At 37.6% G+C, this 24503-nt stretch overlaps 1 protein-coding gene across 3 annotated transcripts in view; it reads right to left on the bottom strand.

Moving 5' to 3' along the window:
* The window catches only part of LOC105475346 (reelin), a 510664-nt gene that overhangs the window by 357656 nt on the left and 128505 nt on the right, over positions 1 to 24503 (bottom strand). For all 3 annotated transcript variants that reach the window (XM_011730519.3, XM_011730520.3, XM_011730521.3), the window contains exon 3: positions 4654 to 4789. In XM_011730519.3, coding sequence (XP_011728821.2) covers positions 4654 to 4789 — 136 coding nt within the window. The remainder of the gene's footprint in view (positions 1 to 4653; positions 4790 to 24503) is intronic.

Genomic DNA, 24503 nt, shown 5'->3' with positions numbered 1-24503 from the left:
GGCAAATGGAGTGAAGTAGCAAAATCACCTGCTTTGAAACCAGACTGCCTTTGAATCCAGGCTGTGTCACTCACTAGGTGAGTTACCTTAGGCCAGTGATTTAACATCTCTGTCCTTCAGTTTTCTCATCTGCAAACTGAGATAATAATAGTACTGACTTTACAGAATCACTGAGAATTAAATGGATTAAAAGAGGTAAATAGAATAGAGGCTGGCACACTGTAAAATTTCAAAAATATTATTAATGTTGTAGTTGTTATTTTACAACCCCCTTTCCCTGCTAGTTTCTTACTAATTTTTAGGGTTAGATGGCTTGGAGATTGACTTACTTTCTTTCTTCTGTCTTTCCTTCCCTCTTTCCTCCTCTCCCCTCTTCCTCCTCCTCCTTCTTCTTTCCCTTCCCCAAACCCCTTTGGACTTGGGGGTAGGGGATTGATATCCAATAAGTTTGGATGATTAACTGCCTCTTTTAACTTGAGACTTACTAGTCACTAAAGACTATAATCAGATATAAAAGTGAAAACAAATTATACTGCCACAGGATCTGAATACCCAGCAAATCTTGAATTAAAATTAACACTTCAAATATAAATTTTATCAACAGGTGTCATAAAAGGAATGATAAAATAATTTTGGTCATTTTTCTACATTTGTACCAGTATAGCCATCACTTTATCCTGAAATCATCCACTCCTCTGTGTCTCTCACTTGATTATTTTTAACAAGAAAGGCCATAAACAGACAGCCCAAATGACTATGTGGCTAAGTGGTTTACCAGTAAAACACAGTTTATTCAGACAACACGCCTCTTACTCTTCACTGGGAAAGGCAAACACAGCACATTATATAATCATCTTGAATTTCAGTTCAAATGCTTCCTAATTCTTACTATGGGATTTTAAAAAAAGGATTTTAAATAGGTAACTAAGGTTTCAAAAATCACAGAGTTTGCATCATACATTGGCTGTACTAAAATGAGATTGCAGAATTGACTGTAGTGTCAATTCAACTGCCAGCATTAGAAAGACCATGTAAATGGTAAATGATAAATGTTCATTTCCGCGTTTCTTCCAGTACAACGCACCATTAATTGTAAGACGTTAAAAAATAAGCACTGCCAATTATAATTGTAGGATGCCATCAAATGTAAAATACAACCCTACTTCAGAGATGCCAAAATGTAAAAAATACCAACAAAACTGTATCTTATAATCAATGAAATACAGATTCATTATTAGCTACTAACAAATATTTATTAAGAGCATTCTATTGGTCTACAGTTCAGCATTAGAAACTATTAGGTGTATAAAAATATTACACACAGTCCCTGATCTTAAAATTCAGTTAGTAAAAGAAAACAAGCGTGTGGAAAATTAAATAATGGTATGAGTTAACTAATAATATCAAAAAGTCATACAGAATATACTACAAAATCATATAAGCATGGCTAAAGTTTAATTTCTAAGAAACAATATTTCTTACCTTAAAAAGTAAAATCCTTAATTTTTGAGGTTAATCAGAAAAGAGAATCATGGTATATTTACCTTCAAATGCCAGAGGCTTTGTGTGTTTTTTTCAGTTTAATATTTAAAATTAACATTGAATATTAGCAGTCCTCTTCAAGGATTCCTGGGCAGTTGCTAATTACAGATACTAACTCTTACATATAGCTCTACTGAATATGTAATAAATATTATGGTAAAGAATAAAGGTAAAAAGTTGCAAAAATTTAGTTCAGAAAATTTTAAATAAATTGCTTCAGTGGCCCATGTTCAATTTTAACTTCTCCTGTACTCGCTCACAAACTGAGTAGGAAAAGATCAACAAAATCATCTTGCCCACAAAGGGAGCAGCTACTCCATGTAGCTTTCAACATTATCATGGCTTATGATAAAAAGGACTTAACCATTTGTCAAGAATGTTAAAAAGTGCAAACTGTATCATCAAAATTATACTGAGAGATATGGGTGAGGATGTGTAAACTTTTTTGTAGCCAGTAAAAACTCTGACTAAACTATTTTTCCAACTAACTGCTAAGAAAACATTGTTTGAATTTAAGACTTAAAATACCTAAGTTATTTCTCAGAAGAAAATAGAGTTTTATATCTCAAAAGTAGTGAGATCATAAGCTAACAAATATCAGTCTTAAACAGATTCAATTAAAAACACATCCATTTGGAAGTAGACAGTTCTTTATTGCTGATATAGATATACTTTGTGTTTTGTCTTTCAAACAAGCAACTTTTATTTTACATTAAGAAGTTATGCATGGCAAGAATTCAATTCATCCTTGCAAGTGCCAATATGCGTAAGAGAAAACATACCAAAAGAGTCAGTGATCACTATTAAGTTAAAGGTAATGACAACATTGACCATCATATAATTCAAGGGGAATTTTCTTTGACATCTTATATATAAGACACTAGCAACTAATGGAGAATCAAAAAGAAATATGAATTTGTCCCTGTCCAATCTAACATAAAAGACAATAACTTAATTCAAACAACTATATAGTAAAATATAATCAGCACTACAATAGAGTTATAAGCAAAATGTGACTATACACATCAATGTTGTTGTTGATACCTTGGCAAGTTTTACAGAAGAGTTGGAATTTAACACAGGTCTTTAAGAATAGGTAAGATTTTAACAATTGAAGTTGAGACTGAAAAGCATTCCAGGCCAAGGAAAAGGCATGGAGAAAGACAGTTATAGAAACTGTAGGGAACTGTAGGAAGGCCTGCCAGTTCGGGCTCCACCAGGAGGTGTGTGCCAAGGGAGATAAGAGAGAAGATAATAAACAAAGACATTGGAAGAGCCTTCAAACCTATGCTAAAGGTTTGGTCTTCAGAAAGGAGTTTTAGACTTAGCCAAATTTTGAGTAATCAAGGCTGCACTTTCAGAAGATTAACTGGACAACAATATGCAGGATATACTGAAGGAAAAATGGGCTAGAGGTGAGCAGGCAGACAAGTTAGGAAGCTACTGCAATCATCTTAGCAAAATGTACTGGAAGGAAAAGGTTCACTTATAAAAAACTTTCTGAGGGAGAAAATGATGGGTTTAAATATCAACCAGTTATGTGAGATGAGTCTGATGTTGGCAGCTTGGGTAACTCAGAGGATAGGCAGAAAGAGTATATATTTCAGTGATGTCTGACCCATAGAAACCCCAGACACTGAACTGTTTGTCATCAAGAGGGAAGAAAAGGCAGTGGTAAATTTTAGAGTACACAGGTTTTATGGGATTTTGTCTGAGCAGAAAGTCTGAAGAGAAAACCATTCAAGATGCCTTCCAGCTCTACTTTGCTTGACTGCCCATAGAACAGCTGTTTCTGAACTGCCTTTGACTTTACACCATTGGCTTACTCATCTATTTGACAAATATTTAGTGAGGGCTGACTATGTGCCAGGGACTGTTCTAGACAGTTGGGACAAATCAGTGAAGAAAACAACCACCACCAAAAAACAAAAAAACAGACAAAAAATTCTTGCCTTCAAGGGGCTTGCATTTTAGTAGGAAGTGACAAATGAGAAACAATGTTTGTAACTAAATAAGTGAAGGATATCATGTATTAGAAGTTTAAAAATGCTATGGGGGGAAAAAGGAACCCTGAATAAGAAGGATGAGGCATGGTGACTGTGGGGTAGGGATAGGGGTTAGGGGTATAGTCTCTATCAAGAGATGTCACAGTCACAGCCTTGGAACCATAGTATAGTGTTTATCTAAGGATGCTCTTGAGAACACTGCTCAAAATCTCCTCTAGTTTCCTCTAAATGAAAGCACCTGGGAGAGCTGTTAGGTTCCTGTAGAGTACCTGACTTCTGGCCACCACGAATTCCCTAACCGATCACATTTTCCTCTTGGCACTAATGGCCAGAAAGCTCAAAGCTAAATTTGTGGTCTTTTTCCAAAAGGTAGGTAAGGCCTTATAGCATGTTGTAACCTGTTTTCACCATATTTTCTGAACATTCATTTTCCAATTGCCCTGATTTACTCGATTATTTTTGTCTTTTAAAAATTGATATTTATTGCATATATTTATGGAGCACAATGTGATGTTTTCATATATGTTTACATTTGTAAACATCAAAGCAAATTAACATATCCATTACCTCACATATTTTTTTGTGATGTGGATGCAGCACACCAACATGGCACAAGTATACATATGTAACAAACCTGCACGTTATGCACATGTACCCTACAACTTAAAGTACAATAATAATAAATAAATTAAAAAAAATCTCTTTTAGCAATTTTGAGATATGCAATACATTAACTATAGTCACCATGCTGTGCAGATCTCCAAATTTACTTTTCCTAACTGAAACTTGGTACCCTTTGAACAATTTCTCCCTGTTCCCCAGGTCCCCTACCCTCCCGTCCCACCAATTCACTTACTTTTATTTTATTGTGTACTTTTGTCAGCTAAAATCCAATTTAGACTTTTGGAGGTACACATAAATATGCAAAAATAAACTGCTAAATTTACTTTTTAAAAAAGTTTTAACCTTTTTTGACAAAATTAGTGACTTTAATTAAGGTTAAATCTGTCAAAATAAAACACTAAATAGTTACTCTATATGTAATCCCATGAGAAGTCCTAAGTATTTGCCTTCTGTACGTATTGCAGACACTTTGGGTACTCACATGAAATTAACACAGCCTGTGCCCGCAGGTGGAGCAATCCAGATGAAGCTGAGGTTGGTTGTGGGCAGGTGACTCACATGAGAGGCCACCACACTGCACATAAACTGGTTACCAAACTGGTGGTCAGACATGATCCCTGAGAGAAAGGAAGGAGAATTGTTACAAAGACAACAAAACAAACATCTGCCTATCATGGCATCACAGTATTTTCTGAATATTTTTCTTTCATGTTAAGGTTCTATGCTATTTGGCTTCCCAATAAGTTATGTAATTTTTCACTTTTTATTGCTACAGGGAAATTAATCATTTAAAATATTATTGTTAAAGGAGTGACCTGCTGGAATCATTGCTATAGTATTTGCTTTGCCTTGATTTTGTTGATTGGTCTTTGCCTATCACCAAAAACCAACAGGACCAACCTGCAGTTGAACAAGGTTAGGTTTATTGGAACCGTCTGCAGCAAGAGAGACCAAACGGCATAGGGAGGTGGGAGGCATCTCAGTAAAAGGATGTCAGGAGAGGCTTGTTAAAATATTTAGGCTTGTGTTAGGTTATTTCAGAGGGCAGGTTGATCAGGTTTGCCTGGAAAACTCCCCAGTCCTATTCAGGAGGTTTCAAGAAAAGGTCCTTTGCCTCTGGATTTGGGGCTATCACAAAGTAGAGGCAATCTTTTCACTGAGTATCTTAGTTTGTTGTTGTTGTTTTAATCTCAGAGGCATGAGGAATGGGGTGAGGCTAAATCTGTGACTGGCAGAAAAGCAACAGCAGTCCTATGTGCATGGAGGGGGATGTTGGTCACTTTGTGGTTTGCTTCATGTTCTTAGTCTTGTCTGTGTTCAGGTATGTTACAGAGCGGTCTTGATTTTGCCTTATAACATCACAGTTGTAAAGTGGTCTTGTGTAATGTCGATGTTCTGTGAATTGTTCATGTTCAAAATGAGAACATCATGGCCTAGCTGTGAGCAGGTCAGCTCCAAGCTGAGCTATCAGGGGATGCTTTTCTTTTTTTCATAAGGTGATTATCTTAGGTATATCTCAGATATAAAATAGTAATAAATAACTCAAAAATTAAAAAACGACCAAATTAACAAATGGCCAAAACACCTAAACAGTCATCCCACCAAAAATGATACACAGATGACAAATAATCATATGAAAATATATTCAGGATCGTATGTCATTACAGAACTGCAAATTGAGACAATAATGAGATACCACTACACTCATATTAGAATGTCCCAAATACGGAATACTGACAACACCAAATGCTGGTGAGGATGCAGAGCAACAGAAAGTCTCATTCATTGCTGGTGGGAATGCAAAATGGTACAGCCTCTTTGGAAGACAGTTTGGCAGTATTTTTACAAAACTAGACATATTTTTACCATATGATGTAGCAGTTGTACTTCTTGGTACTTATCCAAGTGAATTGAAAACATATGTCTGACAAAAACCTGTACATGGATGTTTATAGCAGCCTTATTCATAATTGCCAAAAGTTGGAAGCAACCAAGATGTCCTTCAGTTGGTGAATGGATAATGTGGTACATCTAGACAATGGAATGTTATTCAGCACTAAAAAGAAATGATCTATGCAGCCATGCAAAAACATAAAAGAAATTTAATATGCTTATTACCAAGTGAAACAATCCAATCTGAAAAGGCTACATAGTGTGTAATTCCAACTGTATGACATTATGGAAAAGGTAAAACTATGGAAACAGTAAAAAGATCAGGGGTTGCCAGGAGTTAAAGAGGGAGGTAGGCAGGATGAACAGAAAGGGCAAAGAGGATTCTTAAGGGAACGAAACGACTCTGTATGATACTGTAATGGTGGATATGTATCATTATAAATATGTCCAAATGCATAGAATGTACACACCAAGAGTGAACACTACTGTAAACTATGGACTTTGAGCAATAATGACGTGATGATGTAGGTCACTGATTGTACCAAATGTACCAAGGATGTTGACAGTAGGTCAGATTTTTTTGTGTGTAGGGATGGTGGGTGTATGGCAACTCTGTGCTTTTTATTCAATTTTGCTGTGAACCTAAAGTTTCTCTAAAAAATAAGTTTATTTTTTTAAAAAAATTACTAAAAGCTTTGCCAGAAATGGGAAGTTAAATTTTAAATTTCTTTCATTTACTGGCTCTGTGACCTTGGACAAAGGTCTTACTTTGTCTTATGCTCTTTGAGATCAGTTTTCTTGTCTGTAAAATGGAAATACCATGCCCTCTATACCTTGAAGTTGCTGTGAGTAGTAAATGACCCAATACATATGACCGCACCTAGTATCCTATCTGGAAGCAGTGGGCTCTCACAAATGTTGATTTTCTTCCTGCCTACCAGAGTGATCTTTCTAAAATATAAACTTGTTCACATTGTTAATATTTCCCTTTAAAAAACTCTCAACGACCCCCCCCCCCGTTTTTTTTTTTTTTTTACGACGGAGTCTCCCTCTGTCACCCAGGCTAGAGTGCAATGGTGTGACCTTGGCTCGCTGCAACCTGCAATCTCCGCCTCCCGGGTTCAAGCGATTCTCCTGCTTCAGCCTCCAGAGTAGCTGGGATTACAGGTGCCTGCCGCCACAGCCGGCTAATTATTTTTGTATTTTTAGTAGAGATGGGGTTTCACCATGTTGACCAGGCTGGTTTTGAACTCCTGACTTCAAGTGATCCACCCACCTTGGTCTCCCAAAATGTTAGGATTACAGGCGTTAGCCACTGCGCCTGACCAACTCCATATTGTTTATAGCTGCACTGTCTAATATGGTAGCTGCTAGCCACAGCAATTATTTAAATTAATTAAAATTTGATACAATTAAAAATTCAGTTCTTCAATTGCACTGGCCACATTCCACATGCTCAATAGCACATGTGGCTCATGGCTGCCACACTGGACAGCACAGAACAGAACATGCCCATCATCACAGAAAGCTCTATCGATGGCACTGGCCATCAGTAAGACTCTGAATAATTAAGGCTCTGAATTTGCCTCTCACTGCCTTCTCCAACCTCAGCTTCAGCACTTCCCACCCCCATGTCTTGCCCATCCTCTTGCACTTTGCACACCCAAAATACCAAATGAACCCTCCTCTGTCTTCGTACAAGCTGTACCCTCTACCTAAAATGCTCTCTCTCCTCCACTGCTCTCAAACACCTGACAGATCCTACATGAAGATGTGGTTCACTTTCTGCTTTTTCAAGCCTCTCCTGTCCACTTCCAAGCAAACCCAGGTAACTGTTCCTATAGGTCCCCACTGAATCTTTTACTTAACTCCAACGCAGCACTTAGCCCAAGGCATTTGGAATGTTCTGTTTCCTAACTTTCTTACTTCTTAAGCACCTTAAAAGCACAAAGCAGGTCTACTAATCCACACTCCTCTAGCATCTAGTACCTTACACATAGTCAAACATTCATTTTTGTTATATTTTGGCCTTTGGTCTCTTGCTTTCCTTTGAAAGGATTCCTCAACCCCCAAGATTTAAAAAATATTCTCCTATGTTTTCTTTCTACTATTTTATTTTCATATTGACATCTTTAATGTTTCTGAATGTTATTTTGTTGTGTGGTACAAAGCAAGGATTTGACTTTTCCCTAAATGGTCTTAGGTTCCCACCATTCTTCCCCTGGCATATCATGTTACTCTTCACAGGTTTCTCTGTCCTGTCTCACTCCCATGTTCCACTAAAATGATTTCTCTGAAAGGCATACATGATCACGTCAATTCCTGTGACATCTTCTTAAATGGCTCCCATCAGATTCTAGAGAAATACTAACTTCTTAGCATCAGTTAGAAGATGTGGGACAATCTGACCCCCACTTGCTCTGCCTGTACACACTTGCCATCCTTTGCGAACCAGCGATGCCATCACTCTCAAGCACTAGTGGCTGAGCCACCCTCGCTCATACCTCTAAGCACATGCTCTGCTTTCAACACAACAGGCCCCAGACTTTTGCTCTCCTTCCACCCATCCTTCTTCTCTACTAGGCTAACTTCTATGTGCTGTTCAAGGCAAGGCTCAATGTAGCCTTTGTTTAACACCAAACATTGAGAGAAGTCACTTACTATGCTAGGCCTAATGATGCAATCTGACATGGCCCACTCCTCAAAGACTTTCCTCACTGCCCCTCCCTCTCTCACCGCGCACTTGCTGCCCACTCACTGCCCCTGCCCCATGTTTGGATAGGTTTCCTCCCTCTGTGGCATCAAAGCAGTTCATACATCCCTTTATCACAGCTCTTGACCTCTCCCCAAGTTGTCCATGAGGGATACCGCCTTTAATCTTTATATCCCAAGTGCCTGCCACAGTGTCTTGACATACCACAGATTCTCAAGAAATATTTTCTGAATACACAGAAAGGGTAAAGACTGTAAGAAAGAAAAGAAGAAGTAATTTCGGAATAAATACAACTTATAATACAAATTATTTATTCAGGAGCAGGACTGAAAAAAAAGACGACAGAAATTATAACACACATTTCACATTAACTAAATGCAATAGAATATTCTACAGTATAAAGTTGTTCAGCATAGGTCATAACTGGTCTAAAATATAGAAAAACAAATCTATGTTTTGACGTATCCAAATGTTCTTTTTCCCATGCAAGACTCTATGTTTTTAAGCTGAATCCTGAGACAAAAATCATCAAGCCAGAGAAATCACAAGTTTGGGGAGAATACGAGAGTCCCAGGAAAATCACAGAGTGCCCAAGGAGACTCAATAGCGTGACTCAGGAGCTGCCACTCCCCTCCGGTCAGGCATAAAGCAGGGATCCAGTGTATGGAAAATGACAAGTCTACAGGAGTCTGCCTGGCCAAAAAGGAAAACAAAGTCCTAGCCACAGTCCTGTGGGAAGGAAAACAAATTAAACAAAATAAGGTTTCAGCATTATAGAGCCTTAGTAACAGGACTTATGGTCAAATGCTTCCTGATTTCTCAAAACCCCTCTTTGAAAATGAGTCAATGTCTAGGCCACATATTGCTTGACAATTTTGTAAGTTGCTACCTTAATGCCCTACCTTGGGTGAATATGCCATAGAACGATATTCTTGCAATCTAACATTCTAGCATAGTCCTCCCAGTTGGCTGCCCGGTGGCATCAGGAGAAGAGATTTAATAAATACTGTTACCCAGAGATTCTGAGTTAACTGTTTTGAAGTATGGTGTGGGTATTGAGATTTTTTTAAAGCTCACCAAGCAATTCTGATGTCTAGTCAATAATTTGTGTTAAAAATGTGCCTTAGTCCTGGCTAACACGGTGAAACCCCGTCTCTACTAAAAAAAATACAAAAAACTAGCCGGACGAGGTGGTGGGAGCCTGTAGTCCCAGCTACTCGGGAGGCTGAGGCAGGAGAATGGTGTAAACCCAGGAGGCAGAGCTTGCAGTGAGCTGAGATCTGGCCACTGCACTCCAGCCTGGGCAACAGAGCGAGACTCTGTCAAAAAAAAAAAGAAAAAAAAATGTGCCTTAGTAAAATGTGTAGAATTCAGGACTTAGAGTAATACTATTCATATCATGATGGTATCAATGTGCAGTTTGAAAACAGCCAACAATATCTTACATAATGTCTCTGGTGGTAACACAAAATAACCTATCCTCTCATTCACTAATCCTAAAACCATCCCAAACATGTATTCTCTGGACTTTTCTATGCAACTTCAAACACTATGACTATACAATGGTCTTTGCTTTTTTTTTTTCTTTTAACATAGAGCACTGGCATATTATATTGCAACACATTGTAATTGGCACTTTCTTTGAGAACATGTAAACATTGGCCAGAGTTGCAACTATTAGAAATAGATTTATCTAAAACCAACCAGCAGGAAGAAAATTATTTACAGAATTCCTATTTTGCATCAAACATTGTGTTAGGTTCTATGGAGGTATATAAAAGAAATAGAGAACATAGTCCTTGCCCTGATATGACTTGAGCTGGGAAGAAAAAACTGGAATAAACTAACATCTTAAATAAAGCAGCTAGAAAAGAAGTAAGTGCTACTTGGGTGATATTGATAAAAAACACAAAATAAGAGTGAAAAGTTATTAATAAGGACAATTATAACAATGACAGCTAATGCTTATTAGGCACTTACTATGACCCGGCACTACTCTAAGTGCTTCAAAAATATTAACTTACTTAAGGCCCTTCATACCCTATGAGATAGGAGTGTTAGGTTCTCCATTTTACTAATTAAGACACTGATAAAATGGAGTGATATGGTTTGATACTGTAATGTCATGTTTAATGATAATTCCCAGTGTTGGGGGACAAACCTGGTGGGAGGTGACTGTATCATGGAGGTGGATTTCCCCCTTGCTGTTCTTGTGATCTTGAGTTCTCACGAGATCTGGTTGTTTCAAAGTGTGTAATACTTCTCCCTCTCTCTCTCCTGCCAGCCATATGAAGATGTATTTGTTTCCCCTTCACCGTCCACCATGATTGTAAGTTTCCCAAGGCCTCCCCAGGAGAAGCCTGCACAGTTTATAGAATCGTGAGCCAATTAAACCTGTTTTCTTTATAAATTACCCAGTCTCAGGTGGTTCTTTATAGCAGTATCAGAATGGACCAATACATGGAGATAAAAGAATCTGTTTATGTTCATTCAGCAAGTGTACAAAGTAGCCTGGATTCCAGTCAGTGCCCTCAGTCAGAAATGGCTCCTATTGGAGTGTGAGACTGGAACTGAGTCTTAAAGAAAAAGCTAAGATTTCCCATATTTGTTTTTATTTACACAAAGCAGCAGAGTATAACCCAGAGATGGTTACCTCAGTTCTGTCACACACTACTGTATGACCTCTCTCAGGGCACCCCCTCTCAAGCTTCATTCTGACATCTCTAAAATGCTGGTCATGATCACTAAGACCCCCTCCTCATTGTAATCTCTGAGTACAATTTAAATGAATACAAGAAAAATGGGAGAACATTACACAAAGGCAGAGATAATGAGCAAGGGTGCATACATAAATTGAGAACTAGGAGAATGAGAGAACTCAGAATCAGCTTCTCATGTTCTATGAAACACAATTTACTGCATCCACCATGGTGATCTTTTTAATGCCTTTTGTACCATGACAGACATATACCACCTAATTAATATATGTAAGTTGGAAACCATTCTTGGGATAACTAAAATTTTGAATTTGATAATAAATTTAAATTTACATGCAGCTTTCCCTGCTGCAGGCTGAATAATAGGATCCATATTGAATTTTTATTATTATTTGGAAAAGGGAAAACAGGATCTATAACACAATAATTTAACTACACTTTTTCTCAGAGAGATATGTACATATAATGTATATGTGTGTATAGTGTACTTATAATAATGATTTTATTTTCATTGCTTTGGTTATGCATAAGTTATGAACTTATGCAAAAAATGTTCATATGAAACTTCTGCCCCAGAGAAAGAGGCTATACTTTTTCAAGAGAATTGAGAGAAAGTAAACAAGTCAAATGTGGCTCTCCTGATGTAGCTCTGGGCAAAGAAAGTGGAGTTTATCCTTCAAACTCTAGAGTTCTACAAAATTGACAACTTTATTTTCAGTAAGACTTTAAAGCATCTATTGTTACAAAACGTTTTTCTTTTGCATATTGTGTACAAACATGTTAAAAATAGAATCATAACTTTGCTGTAATCTCTGTACCAACAACCAATATCACTCTGTAAAGCCACGAGTCCTTAATGAAGTATGGGGTTTTAAATTCATTGTCCTACAAACCGTGGGTATCTAGATAACAAATATCAAATATCTGTCTTCTTTATCAAAGTTGTGGTTGAAGTATAGGAATCAATAGCACAGTATCCTTTATCCACATTATATTTCAGCAAGATTTGACTCACAATGTCTTTAATTATTTTAAAGTTGCCCCCACACTCTCTTTTAAGACAGTGACATATATTTCTGCGCCTTCCGGGATGTCATTTTCCTTGACAAGTCTTCAGTTATTTTAAGTTTGTGACTAAACCTTGTGTGAACCCCATTTTCCCCCAGGAATACTTTTCTGTGCTTTTAATGTGCACACTTTGGGTCTTCAAAACCATAACTAGAAGTTCTATGATCCCCCATCTCTACAATAAAATGTACGTATGTTCATAAAAATGTAGGCTACTCGCTTCCAAGAAACACACTGAATATTTTATTACCAAAAATAAGCAACCTATTGATAAAATTACACATTCATGTTGGGTCAATTCTATATTTCAGAGATGAAAGATGTGGATTACTCAAATCTCTTTAGTTTATAATTTGCTATGGTTAGTGTTAAAGTGGGTATAACAAGTCCTGGTCTATTTTTCATGGGTTTCAAGAATGAAGACATCTGTAGATAGGGTATCACCAAACAAAGGGCAAGTACATTAAAATTATGATTTTTTATGTGAAAAATATAACCTCATATATAAAAATGATACAATTGTAAAATAAATGTTTTATTATTTCAAACACTTTCAGAAAGCTTGGTACAATGTTTTGTCAGGAAGTTTAGCAAAGTTATTACCTTATGTCTACATAAGAAGTGTAAGCTAAGAATGGCACAAATATTTAAGATGATTTTCATTTCCTTTCCTTTTCATCATTTGCCTCTTTCTTTAAAAGGGATATCTAGAGGCTTCCATCAGTTAATAAAAAAAAACACAGACTATTCTGAAAATCTAGTTTGGAAAGTTAGTGTTATATTGTAACTGGAAAAGAAAAAATGAATTATAGAATTTTTTTTATCATTCTTTAATCTGTTAATTCAAATATGAATAACTGTCTACTTACAAAATTTGGCTTGTCTATTATTTGCTTTCTTTGCTAGATCAGTATACTCAGACATTTCCACAAAGCCAAACACGATTTCATATGCTGAAAAGTAATCATAGAATTTTCTAAAAACACCCTTGTTGCAGCTTATCTGTGAAGTACCAGCCTGATGAAAATAGGTAGGAAAACAATAGCTCTGAAGTAGGGTAATGCCACAAGATATTGAATAGTACGTGCACATACACTCACACATATACACTGTGTATGTTTACTTTTCAAAGCACTGATTTGAAGGTATTTGTTTTCAGATTTAAGTTTAAGAAGGCAAAAAGCACTAAAATCTTTTAAAAGTCATTCTGGAATTGTGTATCTATGGACACAAGTTAGAAATGGAAGAGAACCTATGCGATTTCCACACCTCTAGTTAGCTCTATAAATAGAGCCAATTCTAAGTCAACTTGATTCTTTCCTTGCTCAGTGCACTTAAAGATGAGAGGTCTTGAAGCTGCCTCCCCATTCCTCTCCCAGAACTACCATTTACTGAATGCCTCTCTGTGCCAGGTTTAGAGAGGCAGGAGAAGGGAAAAGATGAGAGCATAGAAACCCTGTCTGCCTATGTTTAGATCCTTGCTCACTGCCAAGCAGTTGTGGAATCTTGGGCAGGTTACTCTATCATTCTGTTCCTCAGTTTCCTTTCCAGGAAAATGAGGATGACAATAATAGAGTAGCTGTGAAGAGTAAATGAGTGTATGGCACACGGTGTTGTACATGTTGGCTATTATTACTATTCCCATTTTAAAGATAAAGGAACCAAGACTCAGGAAATTTTTTTAAGAGACAGGGTCTTGCTCTGTCACCTAGGCTGGGGTGCACTGGTATGATCACAGCTCACAGCAGCCTCACTTTCCAGGCTCAAGCAATGCTCCCACCTCAGCCTCCTGAGTAGCTGGAATTACAGGCACACATCACTATGCCCAGTAAGACTCAGTAGATTTAAGTGACTTCCCAAGGATAATAGGACTAGTGAGTGGCATCTACACACAGGTTCCACGACGCTGTCTGCTGGCTTCCTCCCCACATTCCTAAATAGTAGTACCTTAATTCTGGGAAGACACATTCCCGATCCATTAGAAACCCTGTCCAAATCCAATTATAGAATGCAAACCATCAGAGAATGAACAGGAAGAAAGCCCTTCCTATAAGACACAAGCTTAGGCTCTCTGTCTTTTTCTCCAAATGCCTAAATTTTTCATCACTTATTATTTACCCTTTGCTCTCAGACACATCTCTGAGTTAGATATAGAAATGAGTGAGACATTTCTAAGTCAAACGCTGTTCTCCAAAGTTATACTCGGGTCTGTGTGACCACTGAGTTTCACAATATAGCATCCTTTTCAAAGAGCTGTGCAGACTCTGCCCTGCCTATCTGTAATGGAAGCTCTCTGATCTGCTGGTCCAAAGCTTATCTCTGCTGTCTTCTCTTCTAACACTGAATACTCTCCCTCCCTGTTTAACAGCTGCATGGTGGTAGATAATCACTCCCCACTGCCTGCCCCCGGCCTCTCCTCAAAGTAATGGCAACATGCTGGCTACCTGTCCAGAACTATATTCTGCCTCACCACCTGGTGCCTGCTCCTGTGACCTGCTCTCCTGTGTGTTTAATTCACAACCCAACTTCCAGTTTAGGAGTCAGATTTTACACATATGCAGGCCACAGAAACTCAAAGAAGAGGAGGCTTTAGAGATACAAATCCAAGCCACAGAAGAGACTAAAAAGAGCCTCAACAAGGTTTTCTTTAAAACAAAACAAAAATGAACTATCACCAGGTCCTAAAAGCTACCTCCAAAATTCTCAAGCCTGTCTCTTCTCTCTCATCACTGCCAAAGAAATGCCCAGTTGACCTATCTAGGAAGTTTACTACAATACCAAAATTACTACTCAGCACCGTGGTTCAGATTTCTGCCCACTCTAATACTCAAAAAACAGAGAAAGAGAGAAGATTCTGGACAAACTAATAACAGCTAACATTTGCTAAGCATTTAATGATGCAGGCAAAGTTCTGAGTGTTTTACAAATATTAACACATTTTTTCATGAAAAATCCTGAGAAGTGTTATTCTTATTCTTGTTTTATAGAAGCTTAAAGGAGTTAAGTTGTCCATGTCACTAGTGACTTCAGTGACTAATAGTCACAAGGGATTCAGCCCTGTCAATTTTTAGTGGTGTGATCTTGAACAAGTTACTTAAACTCTCTAAGTCCCAGGATTATTATTTTGTTATATCTAGATAATAAGATCTACTCAATAGAACTGTGAGAATGATTAAGTAAAATAATTCATATTGTGAGGATTAAATACTAAATTGCATATAAAGTGGTTAGGATAATGTTCATTAAATGTTGAAATTTTATTTGCAGAATTAAAGAATGTATCTCAGTCCTTCTCTATTTCTACTGCACTCAGACAAAATGTTCATTTAAATAGGTAAAGGAGCTGGAGATCACTCATGCTGGGCATGAAACCCCAGCCAAAGGAATGAACAAGAGGCATGGTAACCCTTGTCTAACTCCAGAAAACCCTCTGCATGTAGAAACAGGATCTGATTATTTTAACTCTACATCCAGACTGGCTAACCTAAAAGAATTATCCATAGCAATGTTTTGTCTAAATAACCTGTGACTGCTGCCATACAGAAACAGCTCTGGGTAGAACTATTTTATCAAATATTTTGTTTTTTTTTTTTTTTTTTTGGAGGTGGAGTCACCCAGGCTGGAGTGCAGTGGTACGATGTTGGCTCACTGAAACCTCTGCCTCCTGGTTTCAAGTGATTCTCAGGCCTCAGTCAACTGAATTACAGGCATGCGTCACCACGCCTGGCTAGTTTTTGTATTTTTAGAAAAGACAGCATTTCGCCATATTGGCCAGGTGGGTCTCGAACTCCTAACCTCAAGTGATTCACCCACCTCGGCCTCCCAAAGTGCTGGGATTACAGGCATAAGCCACGGCACCCGGCTCGCTCTCAACATTGTGGTTGACCACTGTAGCCCATACTGGCTGCTGTCATATCTGCAAAGTGATCTGTCACCCATTTAGTTGATGACAGTGTTCTCAATCTGTTTTTCAACATCATCCATCTAAAAAGCCTTTTTAGACATTCTCCTAATTTTTCCCATGTAATTTTTAAAATGATATAATATCATTAAAGTCTCAGGATACAAAACAAATGTGAAAAATCGCAAGCATTCCTATACACCAATAATAGACAAACAGCCAAATCATGAGTGAACTCTCATTCACAATTGCTACAAAGAGAATAAAATACCTAGGAACACAACTTACAAGGGATGTGAAGGACTTCTTCAAGGAGAAGTACAAATGATTGCTCAACAAAATAAGAGAGGACATGAACAAATGGAAAAACATTCTATGCTCATGGATAGAAAGTATCAGTATCGTGAAAATAGCCATACTGCCCAAACATTCCATGCTTATGTATAGGAAAGAATCAATATCATGAAAATGGCCAAACTGCCCGAAGTAATTTATAGATTCAAAGCTATTCCCATCAAGCTACCATTGACTTTCTTCACAGAATTAGAAAAAAAGTACTTTAAATTTCATATGGAACCAAAAAAGACCCCGTATAGCTAAGACAATCCTAAGCAAAAAGAATGAAGCTGGAGGCATCACGCTACCTGACTTCAAACTATGCTACAAGGCTACAGTAACCAAAACAGCATGGTACTAGTACCAAAACAGACATACAGACCAATGGAACAGAACAGAGGCCTCAGAAATAATGCCACACATCTACAACCATCTGATCTTTGACAAACGTGACAAAAACAAGCCACGGGGAAGTGATTCCCTACTTAATAAATGGTGTTGGGAAAACTGGCTAGCCATACACAGAAAACTGAAACTGGACCCCTTCCTTACACTTTATACAAAAATTAACTCAAGATGGATTAAAGACTTAAACGTAAGACCTAAAACCATAAAAATTCTAGAAGAAAACTTAGGCAATACCATTCAGGACATAGGCATGGGCAAGGACTACAAGACTAAAACACCAAAAGCAATGGCAACAAAAGTCAAAACTGACAAATGGGATCTAATCAAACTAAAGAGCTTCTGCACAGCAAAAGAAACTATCATAAGAGTGAACAGACAACCCACAGAATGGGAGAAAATTTTTGCAATCTATCCATCTGACAAAGGGCTAATATACATAATCTACTAGGAACTTAAATTTACAAGAAAAATACAACCCCATCAACAAGTGGACAAAGGATATGAACAGACACTTCTCAAAAGAAGACATTTATGTGGCCAACAAACATACGAAAAAAGCTCATCATCACTGGTCATTAGAGAAATGCATATCAAAGCCACAGTGCAAAGCCATCTCATGCCAGTTAGAACGGCGATCATTAAAGAGGGAGGAAATAACAGAATCTGGAGAGGATGTGGAGAAATAGGAATGCTTTTACACTGTTGGTGGGAGTGTAAATTAGTTCAACCATTGTGGAAGACACTGTGGCAATTCCTCAAAAATCTAGAACCAGAAATACCATTTGACTCAGCAATCCCATCACTGGGTATATACCCAAAGTATTATAAATCATTCTACTATAAAGACACGCACATGTATGTTTATTGTGGCACTGTTCACAATACCAAAGACTTGGAACCAACCCAAATGCCCATCAATGACAGACTGGATAAAGAAAATGTGGCACATATACACCTGGAATACTATGCAGCCATAAAAGGATGAGTTCATGTCCTTTGCAGGGACATGGATGAAGCTGGAAACCATCATTCTCAGCAAACTAACACAAGAACAGAAAACCAAGCACCGCATGTTCTCACTCATAAGTGAGAGTTGAACAATGAGAACACACAGACACAGGGAGGGGAACATCACACACCAGGGCCTGCCAGGGGGTGGGAGGCTAGGGGAGGGATAGCATTAGGAGAAATACCTAATGTAGATGATGGGTTGATGAGTGCAGCAAACCACCAATGTACGTGTACACCTATGTAACAAATCTGCATGTTCTGCACATGTACCCCATAACTTAAAAGTATAATAACAAAAAAGGATATATCATGTAACTGACTGATAGGTCAAATTGGGCATTTCTTTGGCAGAGAGGAGAGAGGAGAAGAGACAGGCTTGAGAACATTGGAGGTAGTTTTTACGACCTGGTGATAGTTTATTTTTGTTTTGTGTTAAAGAAAGCCTTGTTGGGGCTCTTTTTAGTCTCCTACATGGCATGTATTTGTATCATTAAAGCCTCCTCTTCTTTGAATTTCTGTGGCCTGCATATGTGTAAAATCTGACTCCTAAACTGGAAGCTGGGTTGTGAATTAAACACACAAGAGAGCAGGTCACAGGAGCAGGAACCAGATGTTAAGGCAGAATACGGTTCTGGACAGGCAGCTAGCATGTTGCCGTTAGTTTCATTTAGCCAAAAAAAAATAAAAATAAAAATAAATAAAATATTTGATAAAACATTTCTACCTGGAGCTGTTTGTATATTGCAGCAGTCGCAGGTTATTCAGATATAACATTGCTAGGGATAATTCTTTTAGGTCAGCCAATCTGGGGGTACAGTTAAAATAATCAGATCCTGTTTCTACATACAGAGGCTTTCTGGAGTTAGACAAGGATTACCATGCCTCTTGTTCATCACTTCTACTGTGGTTTCATGCTCAGCATGGGTGATCTCCAGATCATTTACCTATTTAAATGGAGATTTTGTTCGAGTGCAGGAGAAACAGAGGACTGAGATATATTCTTTAATTCTACAAATAAAATTTCAACATTTAATGAATTGAAGCCCAGGATACGGCTATTGACATTTTCAGTTGGAAAGCACAGAATGTAACCTAACTGAAGGGATTTTAAGATATATAGCTTTTCTGGGAGGCCTGGAGAAGTAAATTTGGGTGTTACCCAGCAAAGAGTCATGTCCACCCCACCATGGGACAGGTCCACCATAAAAACAACAGCTTCTTCCCCCCAAATCAACAGAACTGTCACCTCAGCTATTCCTCCAAAATAAGAATCTTCACTTGATAGAATACTGATCTTGCCATACTGGGTCCCCAGGTCACATTGGCATTCTTGGTTCCCAGGCACTCTTCGATATCCAGTCTCATGAGGCTGAGTCTTATAGGTGTAAACTAGGTGACACGCCTTCACCCCAGAAAGGAAGGAACTATGGGAATTGTATTTTGGGAAGACTATATTCACAATGTGGGAAACTATATAAAAATGTTGGGCAATCATGGATGGTACATGCCCATAGGGGGCAAGTTCAAAATCTACACAATTTTGGACTTCTTGATCTAAAAGTAGCTAAAATAACTGATAGTTTTAAAAAATTATCGTCTTTAGGACTATTTCCATGAATCTATACTTTGCATACCTTACCTCTTACCTTGAATGAGCATTCCGCAATGGGAAAGATATTATTTATCACAGTCAATCTACTTGATGAACAGCAGCAAAAGTTCCCCATACCCTACCTGAGATGGCCTAACAGACTTCCCACAGCCTGCCAGGTGTGACAGGGTCACATCATGTCAGAAGATGTGACAGTGCCGTCTGACCCTAGATGACAGGATTATGGACTAAATGTCAGATCCTTTTAACAATCACAGTTCCTGCTAAACAATGAACATTAATGAGTTTGCATAATATTTATAATCTCAGTCAAAGCAATGCTATCATGTCTGGGAGTAATTATTGACTAATTTTCCCACTCAATCAATCAACAAGGAGTCATTATTGATTACTTTCCCCACTCCAGTCAACCAATCACCAAGTCTTTCTTATGATATCTTAAGATTTTTTTCAACAGAGTCTTCTCTTGCCTATCCTTCTCACCATTGCGTTAATTCAGGCTTTCATTACCTCCTTTTTGACCACTGCCAACAGCTTCCTAATTGGTCTCTGAGTTCAGATGCAGCTATCTTTCTAAAATGCAAATATAATTTTACCATTCTACTGATACTCATATTTATAGATGTAGGTCTAAATTTCCTCAATGTGAAACCCTGCATATCCCCTACCTACATCTCTGGGCTTATCTATCATGACCCTTCTTCAAACTTCATACTCTGTCAAGACGAGACTGTCTATAGTTGTAAGTACACATCTCTCTTTTTGCTACTGCTCTCTGCATAGAACTGGGGTCAGCAAACTATGGACCACACATCAAACCTGGGCCACAACCTATATTTTACAACCCTTGAGGTGAAGATGGTTTTATATCTTAAAAATATGTAAAACACAAAGAATATGCAACAGAGACCTACCACATATAACCTGAAAAGCCTAAAATATTTACTATCTGGCCATTTACAGAAAAAGTTTTTCAACTCCTGACCAAAACTGTCTTCTTTCTCTCTGTTTTGGCAAAAGTCCTACTTATCACTTAATAAAATGTATGAAATCATAAATCATCTCTTTCAAGAAATTTTCCTATGCAACTCCTTTCTGTACCCAAGATTAATGTTAGGAACATCTGCATAATCTCATAATACCAAGTGAATGGTTCTATCATTGAACATATCAACTGCATTAGAGAGAGTTTTATCTTCCCAATGATGGTTATGTGTTACGACTTTTTCTATTCACAAAATACATTATAGGTTCATAACAAATGTCAATGGAATAAACTGTTATTGAAAAGACATTATAATTTATATGACAGGACCCACAGATGCTCTGAAGGAAGCGGACTGCTCCTGCGTGACTCGGGAGACACCCCAAATACTGTGAGTGATCCAAATGTGGAAGTGGGAAAGGGAAACCCTCCGCTCCCTAACATACACCCCCAATGGAGAAGCTGAAGGTCTGTTTGCGGGAAAGTTTCCAACTTTGCCTAGAGCTAAGTCAAGTTAAAATGCCAAGCTGAGTGAAATACAGGGGTAGGGGAAGCAGCAGAAAAGCCCTAGGAGCTCTCTGGGTTGCCAGGTGGCCCATTCCTGCCTGGCACCACAGGGATCCATTGAGAGGGTGGCCAGAGCAGCAGAAGGTCAAACTCCACAGGGAGAAGGAATTCTCTAGCTGAATTTTGTAACAATTTGAATGAGGCAAGAAGCCTCCTGGCCAGAACTCAGAGGAGGGCATGAATCAGGCATGCAGACTTCACAGACGGGGGAAGAACCAATGCCCCTTTCTTTCGCAGCTGGGAGGCATTTCTCAAAAGAAGATATACAAATGGCCAGCAAACACGAAAAACTGCTCAACGTCACTAATGATCAGGGAAATGCAAATCAAAACCACAATGTGATACCACCTTACTCCTGCAAGAATGGCCATAAAAAAGCAAAACACAGTAGATGTGGTCATGGATGCAGTGTACAGGGAATGCTTCTACACTGCTGGTGGGAATGTAAACTAGTACAGCCACTATGGAAAACAGTGCAGAGATTCCTTAAGGAACTAAAAGCAGAACTGCCATTTGATCCAGCAATCTCAATCTACCAGAGGAAAAGAAGTCATTATTCAAAAAAGATACTTGCACAGGCATATTTATTGCAGAACAATTCATAATTGCAAAATCGTGAAACCAACCCAAATGCCCATCAACAAGTGGATAAAGCAATGGTGATGTACATGTATATATAATGGAGTACTACACAGCCATAAAAAGGAATGAACTAACAGCATTTGCAGTGACCTGGGTGAGGTTGGAGACTATTATTCTAAATGAAGTAACTCAGGAATGGAAAAACCAAACATCGTATGTTTTCACTGATATGCAGGAGCTAAACTATGAGGATGCAAAGGCATAAGAATGATGCAATGGACTTGGGGGCCTTAGGGGGAAGAATGGGGGGGTGTAAGGGATAAAAGACTACAAATATGATGCAATGTATACTGCCAGGTGATGGGTGCACCAAAATCTCACAAATCACCACTAAAGAACCTACTCATGTAACAAAATACCACGTGTACCCCAATAATTTATGGAAAAATAAATAAATCCCCCCAAAACAGAAAAACAATTTACGTTATATGCAAGGAAGCAAAGTAAATGGAAGGAGCTCTCCGTGGTACTGAAGTCTTTGCTACAGCTTCTTCTTGTGGGGTGCCCAGAAACTTACTGTTTGCAATTCCTCAATTACCTTCACCAGCCCCTATCAATGCTTTTTCTGCCACTCTTCAGTCAACTTCCTGTAGGGTCCTAACTAATTATTGCCCAACCCGCATTCTTTTCCAGGTGACATACATACCTCTTGGTCAAGGCATTTATTGCTTACCAATTAGCTGTATGCTCCTACACATTATCCAGTTCCTTTGCAGTTCAAGTAGGCATTAATCAATCGGATAATAGCAGAAATGAAGTATACTATTCCCTAGTTGAAACATGGAATAGAAAACATGAGCCCTCTGTGTTTTTTATTCCTTTGTCTTGATGATAACAGAGGCCACATGCTGAGATGGCACAGCCACAATATGGAAGTAGTTAGGCTGCTGAGTCCCTGTATAAAGGACAACTATGTAAGATTGTTGAGTTAAACTGAGGTTTGGGAGTTAATTTGCTACCACAGCAAGACAGGACTTACCTGAGTAATATACCCTTTGAATATAACACTTAATCACAGTCCATTTACTTCTACTTACTTTACTAAATTATAAGTTTTTTGGAGAAGTGTTTTGGTCTTACTGATTCTGAAGATCATCACCCAATTGCTAAACAAATGAATAGACTTCTAAGTCTGTTTTTCTCTTCTCCATATTTCATACCCTCAAACAGAACAAACTATCTTTTTTCCAACAGAGAAAAACTGTAACGAATATAAGGTGTATAGTAGTAGTCAAGAACAAAGATTGTGGAGTCAAATTACCTGTGTTCACATTCATTTCTGTCATATACTAGCTATGTCCTTGGTAAATTATATGTAAACTCTCTATGCTTCCCTTTTCTCACATGTGAAATATAGAAGACAACACTTCATTGGGTTACATAATCGATGTATGTAAAGTGTCTAGCACATAGAAAGTACTATGTAAATGTTGACTATTACTATATTGCTAAAACTTTTTAGGAGCCCTAAATTTCTATCTATGTCCTTAATGACTGACAAAATCAATGACTTTTTTTTCTGGCAAAGAAACTTCATTCAGTAACTCACCTTTGTTTTTGTTTTTTGCTTTTAAATATAATACATTAAATAACATTAAATCACGTATAATACCAAAAAGTTAGAGTTCAAATGTGTATCACATTACAATTATTTCAAGAACTTTATTATATATTGGTAGCAGATTATATACCATAAGAAAACATCAACCATTAATTAATTCTGATGATAAAATATATTTCATCATGTTTGCAGTTTTTCTAATTCCAATAGTGCCTAGACAAGAGAAATAACAATACTTTTTAAAAAGACAAATCACAGGAAGAATTATTTTTCACATGATGTATACTACTACTTTCATTTAAGTTTTATTAAAATTCACACTCCACTGAGGCAATAATTGGAGTAATTTGGATCAGAAAACTGATTGTTTCATACTCCTTGAGGCTAAATGATTATAAACGTAGTCTCGGAAATTCTGAAGTTCCCTCATATTTAAAATAGATTGGGGGGAAAACAGACAAACTGCAACTCTCTAAAAATTGCTATAATCTATTAACTTGAAGTTAGGCAGAGCACATTGGATTGACTAAAAAATGATATTGAGATTATTTCAATACACATTCACTTGAAAGATCACAAAGAAAAGATTCTCAAAAATTTGGGTTATTTGTTAAAAGGTAAATTTAATTTTGTTTCTCCCCTGTAGCTTTCATTTATTTATAATAAATCACAGGTGATGCTGTGAACCCTTCGATATTGCTTTTTCATTCAAATTCTATCATTCCAAGCATCAATCTGAATGATTATATTTCTACCATATGGCTTCTTTTAGGCTTTATGTAGAAGATATTATCTTTAATGTGAATTTGTAATCATACATTGCTTCTTACATTATTGGCAAACCTGACATCATTTCCAGTTTGTATTATTCAAGGGAAACAAATTTATTTTTAAATTTGGAATTATTTCACCTACAG

The sequence above is a fragment of the Macaca nemestrina genome, chromosome 4 (assembly GCF_043159975.1).
Source record: "Macaca nemestrina isolate mMacNem1 chromosome 4, mMacNem.hap1, whole genome shotgun sequence".
NCBI lineage: Eukaryota > Metazoa > Chordata > Mammalia > Primates > Cercopithecidae > Macaca > Macaca nemestrina.
This window is presented reverse-complemented; position numbering and strand designations above follow the sequence as displayed.